This window comes from Catharus ustulatus, chromosome 28 (genome assembly GCF_009819885.2).
Source record: "Catharus ustulatus isolate bCatUst1 chromosome 28, bCatUst1.pri.v2, whole genome shotgun sequence".
Lineage (NCBI taxonomy): Eukaryota > Metazoa > Chordata > Aves > Passeriformes > Turdidae > Catharus > Catharus ustulatus.
In genome coordinates, this window is record NC_046248.1 from 1,441,134 (window position 1) to 1,450,645 (window position 9,512).

A 9,512-nucleotide genomic window follows, 5' to 3' on the forward strand; every position below is an offset into this window, starting at 1 on the left:
GAAACCCAAAAAGGGACAAAACCACCCCAGCAAACAGGGAGTGGGGTGGGCTGGCTATGGGCACCCCTGTTTTTTTTGGTGGGGGGTGCTCACACCAAGGAGCCAGCTCGGCTCTGTGCTGGCACCATGACAGGAACGGCACCTGCTCGTGCCAGGCTGGAGGGGGGCAACGACGCCACGGGAGCAGCAGCTGGGTCCTGGCGGCGCCGGGGGGTCCCGTTAACGGCAGGGGGTGAGAGGTTGGGGGGCCGCCCCCCTCCCCGGGGCGGGGGTCCCCGGTAGCTGCCGGTGGTGGTGAGGATGGAGGCGGTGTCGGAGGGGGCTCTGGCTCCGTAGGGCTGCCGCGTGCCGGCGATGGAGGACAGTGTGCTGGTTTTGGACATGGTGTCTGAAGCTGGCCTCCTCGCCCACGTCGGGGTTTTGGGTGCCACGGCGTCTTCCCTGCCAAGAGGGGAGAGAGTCAGAGGGATGGGATCTGGGAATGCTTCCACTGCCCGCCCCAGCGTGCTCACCCTGAGCAATGAGGTTGTGCAGACATCCCGGACCCCCAAACAGAAGGAAAAAAAGGAAAGGGGAAAATAGAGGTGGAAAATGCCCTCATTAACTCCAAAACCTAATGACAACTGGCCAGAGGTGGAAATTTCCCTCCTGACTGTTACCTCTGGAGGATACTGATGGCTGGCCAGAGATCAAGAACTCTTCTACATTATTAACTCTGAACCTGAGAAACGACAGGCCAGAGGTGGAAACACCCTCCTTGCCCCTTAACCCTGAAACACAGTGATGATTTGAACCCCCTCCACAGGAAGAGCGCCTCACTTGATCTCGTTGGCTCCCTCCTCCTGGCTGTCACGTTTTCTCCTCCTGTAGCCAACAACCTTCTGGGCAATGAAGATGATGGTGGCAAGGGCACCCAGGGAGCCCAGCACGGCAGCGGCAATGACTGCTTTGGTGCTTGCTGCCAGAGAGAGACAGAGATTCCCTTATTCCCTTATTCCCACAGGGACCTCATGTGTCCCCCTCCCCACCCCTGTGGACACGTACTCACTTGAGTGTACCTCCAGGACAATGCTGCAGTTCTTAGAACCTGCCTGGTTTTCAGCCCTGCAGACGTAGACCCCCGACATTTCCAGGGTGAGGTTGGTCAGCTTGAGGGTGCCCCTGGCCCGGTCTGCAGGTGAGAAATTTGGGTGCTGCCTCACAGCCACCCCTACACCCTCCACCTCCTCGTGCAGGAAGTGGTTAAGAGGATGAAGCCAAAAAAATCCCTCAGCTGAATCCTCTCAGGATATCCCAACCCACCCACTCCAGCCCCACACTGGTGCCACCTTACCCTGGGCAGGAGGAAAGAAGACCTGCAGGGTGGGTGGCTCACGCTGCCACTGGTACATGGGCGAGGGTTTCCCCTTCTTGGAGGAGCACATCAAGGTCACGTTGGCCCCCACGACGGCGTTGCCGTGCAGCTGGCAGGTGGGCACGGCCGGTGGCACTGTGGGCACTCGTGTTAGTCCCAAGGGGCCCCACAGGGAGCCCCCAGGGTGACTGGCAGAGCCTTACCCAGGACGGTGAGGTTGATGATGCCGATGTCCTTGCCCTGCCGGATGGTGTCATCCTCCATGTTGACGGAGCACATGTACTGACCCGAGTCCTGCTCCTGCGTGGCGTTGATGAACATCGAGATGTTGTGTCCGGGGACTGAGTGCAGGAACCCTATGCGAGGCTTCAGATCTGTCTCCTCCACCTTCACCTTCCCACCCAGGTATGACAGGATCTGCACAGGAAAAAAACACATGCTTTCACTTCTGGAAGGTGTTGCTAGAGAGAAACCCACCCCTCCTAATCCCAAATTTTGTAGCGCAGTGGTTGCTGCATAAGTGTCCTCCAGCCTCACCTGCCCCAAGCATCCTGGACATGGGAACTGCAGGCAGCTAGCTCTCCACCACAGGCACAAATAACCCTGGCAAGGGCACCATGAGGAACTGTCCCACCACGAGCATCTCCCTATCACGGGCACCACGAGAAGTGCCCCCATTGTGGGCATTTTCCATTGTAGGCACCAAGGACATCTCCCCACCATGGGTATCTCCCCATCATAAGCATGACAAGCACCTCCCTATTGCAGGCACCCTGGGCATGCCCCCGGGGTGGGCATCTCCCCTCAGGGGCACAGTGAGCACATCCCCACTGTGGGCACCTCCTGATCATGAGGACCACGATCATCTCCCCACTGTAAGCATCTCTCATCATCACAAACCCCGCCCTGTACAGGCATCTCCCCATCTTGCATCTCTCCCTATCTTGTTTCTCTGCCCACTGTGGGCACCACAAGCACCTCTCTGCTGCAGGCACTGTGGGCATGACCTCATCATGGGCATCTACACATCACCATGAGCACCCCATATCAAGGGTATCCCCCCAGGGTGGGCATCATGAGCTTCCCCCATCATGGGCGCTATGAGCAGCTCCCCAAGGGTATGGGGATGGCACCGTGGGTATGTATGTCCCCATCATGGGCACCATGAGCATGTCCCCCACGGTGGTCACCTCCCCATGGTGGGTGCCATGAACTTCACCCCATCATGGCCCAACTCTTCACCATGGGCACCACTGTGGGAACAACACACATCTCCTCATGGACACATCCCCACCATGAGCATCTCCTCATTGTGGGCATCTCCCCATCATGGGCACCACGTCCTTACCATGGACACTTACCCACTGTGGGCCACCATGTGGCTCCCCCTGTCATGGGTACTTGCCCATTGTGGGCATCTTCCCTGCATGGGCACCACGAGTGTCATCCCATCATGAGCATCACACAGTGGGCACCATAATCTTCCCCCCATCATGGGCACCACCAGCACCCCCTCCATGGTCACCTTGCCCCCCTCCATCTCCTGTCCTTGCAGTCCCTGCCCTCTTCTCACCTGGAAGGGAACAGGACTCTTGTTCAGCATCCAGCTGACGTAGGGCTTCTTCTGGGAGTGGCTGGTGTACCAGGCAGGCAGCACTGCCTGCTGCCCCTCCACGCAGAACACCAGGCTCGACCCCACATGCACCTCCAGCACGGCCAAGGAGACATCTGCCCATGGGAGAGGGAAGAAACCAGGAAATGACTCAACAACAGGTGCCACTTCTCTACAAAACCCCACTGACTGTGAGAAAAAATCCCATTCCCAAGACAAAACAACAATCCCAGGTTATCAGCAGGATGCTGGGCCAGGAGAACATTGTGCCTCCTTCCCTGCTGCAGGAAGGGCTTTCTGCCTGCTCCAGAGGATGCAGAACATTGCTGTTCCCTCCCATCCCAGCTTCCGCCCCACACACAGCTTGGGAATTCCTAAGGCCCAAGTCTCCCCTCCCAGGAGAGAGCTGCCTCCAGCAGGTACACAGCACACCCCTCTTAGCTCAGTGTTGGGGTACTCCCAGCTCCCCACGATGCTGCACCAGATCCCATGGGATTTATCTGTAGGGTTCCCCCATATGTACCCCACAAGCCTTCTCCAGCATCCCAGTATCCTCCCTTCTTGCTGCCAGCACTAAACTGGGATAATCCATGAATGGCTTCCTCTGGTGCCCCATCTCATTTCACCCCAAATATCCCATCCCAATCTCCTGTCCCCTGCATCCCAGCATCCCTCCAAGCCCCACTGGGAGGAGGTGATGGGGTAAGAGTGGGTACCACGGACTGCAGAGGGATGCTCAGCTCCTGGGGGAAGATCATTCCCCAGCTTTGCCCGTAAGGCTCAGCCACAAAATGAATCGGCTCAGGCGAGGCTGGGTTTGTGCTGGGGCTGGTTTGTTTTTCCCAGGGGAACATCACCGAGGCCCTGCATCCCAGCAGCTCCATCCCTGCATCCCCCATCGATCCATGACCCTGCCTGGCCCCGCTCCTGCCAGCGCCCCGGGGATGCTTCACATCGGGATGCAGGGGGGAAAGGATGATGCTACCCCACCATCCCAAATCCTCCGTTTGGGGGGAAAAAACGCCAGAGTTTGAAGGATTTCGGGAGCTTTCAATAACCTCGCACTTTTCCCGAAGAGCTCAGAGGTTTTAATTGGATTTTTCCAGGGTGGGAAGAGGAAAACAAGGCGCTGGGGGGTATTTTTAGCCTCCTCCCGCATCCGTTCATCCCCCCTCCTGGCAAGGCATTGGTGCCATTTCCGGACGGAGCCTTCCAGCTCCAGGCAGGAAACTCTGCTCCGGCTGATAAGTCTTCTCAGGAATTAAAAAAAATAATTAAATTTCCTTTCTCTGGTGAAAAACTGGGAGAAATAAGGCCCAGTCTGGTGAGGATGCGTAAAAATAGCTCACCCAGGCTAAGAACATAAACCTTTAAATCCTGGAGGGTTTGTGGGGGGGGGGAGATGCTGGAGGCGCCCGCAGATCCCAAATCATTGATAATATTATTTATTAATGATATAAAGCTGTGGTATCAGATCCAATAGACAGGATGGAAAAAATGATGGTAATTATAGTGTATTTATATGTAATTATACAGATAATTGCATTAAATTTAGAGAAAGTGGAAAGAAATACGGGATGGCGACTCATTAAACTGGAATTTCCAGAACAAAATAGATCATTGAGAACATATAATTTTTAACAGTTATAAATATAGGTATATTTTTATAAGAATAGGGATAATAGTGGGCATGTGAGAGTGATAATAATGCTCAGAATAATATGAGTAATGATCAAAGTGAGAATAATAATTATAAAAGTGGGAATAATCATGATAAAAGTGATATTAATAATTAGAATAAAAATAAATGGTAATAGTGATTATAATAATTGTAACAATTATTCCAATACAATAATGATAACAGTCATAATAATTATAATACTGATAATAATACTAATAATAATGTTAATTAATTATGCAGATGGCACAGCCCCTAAACCTCCCTGCATTCCCAACAGCTGCAAAAATCCAGGTGTTTTCAGCCCAGATCCTCCATTAGTATAAAAGTGTGTTAAATTGGGATAATTTCGAATAAAATAGATTATATTCAATAAATGCATTGTAATTTCTATTAGAAATATTAGAGATAACATATTATAGAATAGAATTAGAGATAACAATTATAGAATAATTATAATTGTAATTCAATAAAAATAATTGTAAGAGTTATAATAGTTATAATAACAATTATAACAGCGATTATAATGATAACAGTAATAAAAGAGTGATAATAAGTATAATGATGATAATGATAATATAATATTATTCATAATATAGTTCATTAATGATGCAGGTGGCATCAATAAATAATTCCACTGTTTCTACACCCCTGTGCATCCCCAACAGCTGGGAAAATCCAGATTTTTCATCCTGCCTTCTACTTCAGCATGACTTTTTGGGCACAAAAAAGGTCCTGGGCCAAAGGGTGCTGGGGATTCCTGGGGAAATCCAGGCTCCAGAGAGGGAAAAGATGCTCTGGCACCAGCCAGAGGTTTCCCAAGGCATTAAAACAGCCCCGTGTGCCTCAGAGCTGCTGTGTCAACTCTGAAACTTAACGGTGACCACGTTAATTATGTTAATTGTGCTCGGGGGCTGCAGCTTTGCTCTGTCATCCTATGGCAGCAGGAGATCCCGGCTCCATCATCTCCCCTCCGGTGTATCGGGGAGAGGGAGGTGGATCCAGATCTGAACTCCCCAAAATCCCCTTTTTCTCACAGAATTCACCCAAATTCCTCATCTCAGACAGATGTGCCCCAAAAGGGCTGGTGGGGCTGGGTGTGGAGCTGCAGGCACGGGACAGAACCCCCTGGCACAGCTCTGGCTTTGGCCACCTCGACGCTCCAAATCCTCTAATGCTTTAACCAGATCGAAAAAATTAAGCCGCTCGCGGTGCTCATACGGGCCCTCAGCCCCTCCCGCCTGCTCTTTGGGCTCCAAACCTGGGTTTTTATCCAGCTGCCCTGAGCTAAACACCTGCCCGGGTGTTTTCCCCCCGCCCCAGCCCATCTGCTGGGATTTTTTTGCATATGGAAAAACAAAATGGACTTAAATTTACCTTTAAAAATAGCTATGATTTTTTTTCCCCCCTACGGAATAAATATCTTACAATTTAGAATTCCAAAACACTTTAAATTTTCTCACGGCAAAAAATAAAAAAAAACCTGCTTTAAATTTCCCTTTGAATTTTTTCCCTATGGAAAAAAATCACCTTTAAATCCCTGCAATCTTAACATTAATCCCCATGCTGATATCAATCACCCTATCCTCATCTAAAATGGCATCATTTCACCCAAAAAAAAAAAAGCTGTTTGCTGGCTCTGGCACAGTCTGAACCCCCAAAAAATCAAATTCCCCCTCCAGCCCCCTCCCCGAGTCCCTAAACCATTAACTGTATGAGGAATTAAACCCCGGGGGTGGTTGGGGTTTGATGACCCCGGTTGATAGGATTAAGGCGCTGGAGTCATGTGAAACCCAGACCCAAATTAAATCCCAAAAGACCAAGCTTGGGATTTAAAACACACAGCGGGAATCTGGCCGGAAAAGGGACCCTTGAAAAAGCTTGGAAAAAGGTCAAGGAGCATCTCAGCGCTGCAACGCAGCCGTGCCTTTTTAAAAAATTATTATTAGGGAATTTTTTTTTCCTTTTCTTCCCTTAACTTTGACTATTTATAAACGGGCAGATAGGAGATGCCGGGCTGTGGAGCAGTGTCCGTTGGGAAAATCCACAGCGGCATTTCTCACGACCCCGGGGGCGGGGGGGGGGAGCAGAAAGTGCCCTATCCTCCAGAGAGACCAAATTTGGGGAAAAAAAATTAAATAATGCAATAATCATATGTGACTTTGCTATAGATGGAAACGTGCTTCACCCCTGGGTGTGGGAGAGAGAGGCGGAGATGGGATGGGATAGGGATGGGATGGGCAGGGGATGAGACTGGGATGGGATTGAGGAAGTGATTGGAGTTGGGATTTGGGACAGGTTGGGATAAGGACTGGGAAGAGAACAGGGATGGCAAACATCCCTCGTTTTGCTTTTCCCCATCACAACCCTGTGAGGATCCCACGGGATGAGGAAGGATTGCCTGAAAGCAAAACTAAAGGAAAAACACACTTGGGGTTCAGAAGGGTTTTTGCTGCATTTTTGAGCTGTCAGTGACCGTGATGTCACATCCCAGGGCTCAAGTGTGACTCTTTCTGTGGGAATCCATCATGATTCCATGCAAAAAATGCCATCAGGATGAGGCAAAGGAGCGCCCTGGTGGGATTTAAGGGCTGAGTGAACCCTGTGCCTCACACCAACATGCGTTAATCAACTTTCGTCAAGGAACAGACACCTTCAAGGAGGAACAAGCGGCGGCTCCAGGACCCCCACCCAGTTCTGCTGGAAGGAAATGCTGCTGCCATTGTTTTTGGGGCCGTTTCCTTTCTCCAAAGGCCTCTCCTTCGCTGGGAACGTCAAAGGATGTTTCCTTTTGAAGCAACCGTGGCAGTTCCAAAAAAATCTCAAATAGGGTGGGAAAGTAGGGGTGGAAGAAGGGAAAAACCCATGGACAGAGAAGGCTTGTGAACCTCCTCTCAAAACCAGCTGGGACGGCTGTGGAGCACCAGTAAACAAGGGAAAACAAATGGATTTTTTCCTCTCAATGCCACGCAGGGAGTGAACTGTGGACTCACATCAGAGTCCCTGGTGTCCCCATATGGTGTTCCCATATGGGAGTGCTTCGGGTTTGGGGGTGCTAGAAGCGGCTGTTTGGCAGCTCCAAGGTACAAATGGCTTTTCCGGGGAAGACTGAGATTTTCTCCAATCTGGGCACTCCTTAAAGGGGAGGGGGATGGATTGCCCTGCTCGTCCCCACGCCAATCTGCCTGCTGGGGTAGGTAGGGGACTGGGGACACAGAGCCAGGTGGGTGCTGTGACCCCATCCCCGGTACCCCATGGCCCTTCCCGGTGCCACCCTAAAGCTTCCCAGGCTCCCGGTTGTCCTGCCCGGTGCCTCCGGCTGCTCCCACACCCTGCCCGGTGACCCCCGGCAATCTCCGGCTCAAAAGCTCTCGCTCGTCCTTCCCTGCTCATCCCGCTTCTCCCGAGTCCCACCGGGCTCCCCTCCGGTACCACCGCTGCATCCCGAAAGCTCTCCCGCATCCCGCCGGGTGCTCTCCGGGTCCTGCCCCGCATCCCGCCGGGTGCTCTCCGGGTCCTGCCCCGCATCCCGCCGGGTGCTCTCCCGGTCCCCCCGGTGCCCGTCCCCCCCGGAGCCCCCCGGTGCCGCGGGCTCACCCAGCAGCGCCGCCAGCGCCAGCGCCGCCCGTCGCAGCGCGCCCATGGCCGGAGCCGCCGCCGCAGCAGGTGCCGGGGGGGCCGGGGGCGGCGGGGGCGGCGCCGGGCAGGTGGGGGCGGGACCGAGCCCACCACACCCCGAGTGGGTGTCCCGTCCCCAGCGCTGACCCTCCCCTCGGGGTCCGGCACAGCCCTCCCCACCACAGGGCGCAGTTCTTAATTAGTTACATGGATTATTATTATTTATAAAATACTATCTATTACTTCCATTATTATTACGTAGGGTTAAGGGTGGGTTCAGTGTGGCACCTCGCTGTCAAATGTCACTCCCCACCCCCAGGGGAAGCACAGGGACCCCAAATCCTTCCCTTTCTCATCTCTCCCACGCCGGCAGGGTGGAAAATCCCGTCCCGCACCCCTCATGCTCTCGTCCAACACCCCCCGCGACCCTTCAGATAAACGCATCGATCCTGAAAAATAAAAACAATATGAAAAAAAGGGCGATTTTGACTACCTGGTTTTCGGGAGCCCCGGGTGGATCCTCCCCGGCTCAGCCAGGGTTATCCCGGTCCTCGATCAGAGCAGGGTCAGACCTCGAAGCCCCAGCGGAGATTAGACAGCGCTGGAGGAGGAGGAGGAGGCGGCGGGGGCAGAATTAATCCCTTCTCGCCCTCGCCACCCCCCCGTAAATCCAGCCTGGCCTCCAGGACTGCGGGATCTCGGGAGGCTTTGGGGGATCGACCTGGCTTGATCCCACCAGGACCCCTGACAGCATTCCCACCCTCTGCTACATCCGATGCTTCCAACTCGGCAGCAGCTCTTGGGACAGCTCACCTCCTTCTCTCTCTTCTGCAGGCTGGGAGCGGGGAGGGTGCTGCGGTGCCCCACCAAAGGTGCTTTGGTGACCTGCTCCCCTTCCTCACTCCACCACCTCGGGGCTCAGCTGCATCCAGAGGTGATGCCAACATCCACACGGGCACTGATCCTCTCACTTCTTTCCAGGATTCTGGGAACCTCAGCAGGGAAAGCAACCGGTTCTGGCGGTGCTCACCCCACATAACAAAAATATAACGATCCCAAGAACAAAACCCTCTCGGGAATATCCCCATGGAAAAGCTCAGCACCTCCCCAAACTGCCCCAGAGAAGGAGAAGGATGTGTGGGAGCCTCTGTACGTGTTTGTTTGATTTTATTAGGACCGACACATTCATCGTATGTCACAACGTCACCGATGGATGAGCTCCAGGAAATAAAACCCACCGGCCCCGGCGG

At 53.2% G+C, this 9,512-nt stretch overlaps 1 protein-coding gene across 2 annotated transcripts; it reads right to left on the minus strand.

Annotated features, from left to right (window-relative positions):
- Positions 1-60: 60 nt before the first annotated feature.
- LOC117008211 (endothelial cell-selective adhesion molecule-like) lies at positions 61-9,277 on the minus strand. 2 transcript variants are annotated; one of them, XM_033081888.2, is made up of 7 exons: positions 8,756-9,277; positions 2,928-3,082; positions 1,558-1,771; positions 1,334-1,489; positions 1,049-1,171; positions 820-958; positions 61-441 (listed from the first exon to the last, which is right to left on the minus strand). In XM_033081888.2, the coding sequence occupies exons 2-7, from the start codon at positions 2,955-2,957 to the stop codon at positions 90-92; spliced, it is 1,014 nt and encodes a 337-aa protein (XP_032937779.1). In that variant the 5' UTR covers positions 2,958-3,082; positions 8,756-9,277; the 3' UTR covers positions 61-89. The 2 variants fall into 2 exon arrangements, with proteins under 2 accessions (XP_032937779.1, XP_032937778.1); XM_033081887.2 differs by lacking the exon at positions 8,756-9,277 and adding an exon at positions 8,242-8,293.
- Positions 9,278-9,512: the final 235 nt, after the last annotated feature.

Coding starts and splice junctions, on each gene's coding strand:
- LOC117008211 (XM_033081887.2), bottom strand. CDS start 8,287: ATGGGCGCGCTGCGACGGGCGGCGCTGGCGCTGGCGGCGCTGCTGG. Junction 1,490..1,557: donor CATCAACCTCACCGTCCTGG/GTAAGGCTCTGC, acceptor GAGTGCCCACAG/TGCCACCGGCCGTGCCCACC. Junction 959..1,048: donor TGTCCTGGAGGTACACTCAA/GTGAGTACGTGT, acceptor TCTCTCTGGCAG/CAAGCACCAAAGCAGTCATT.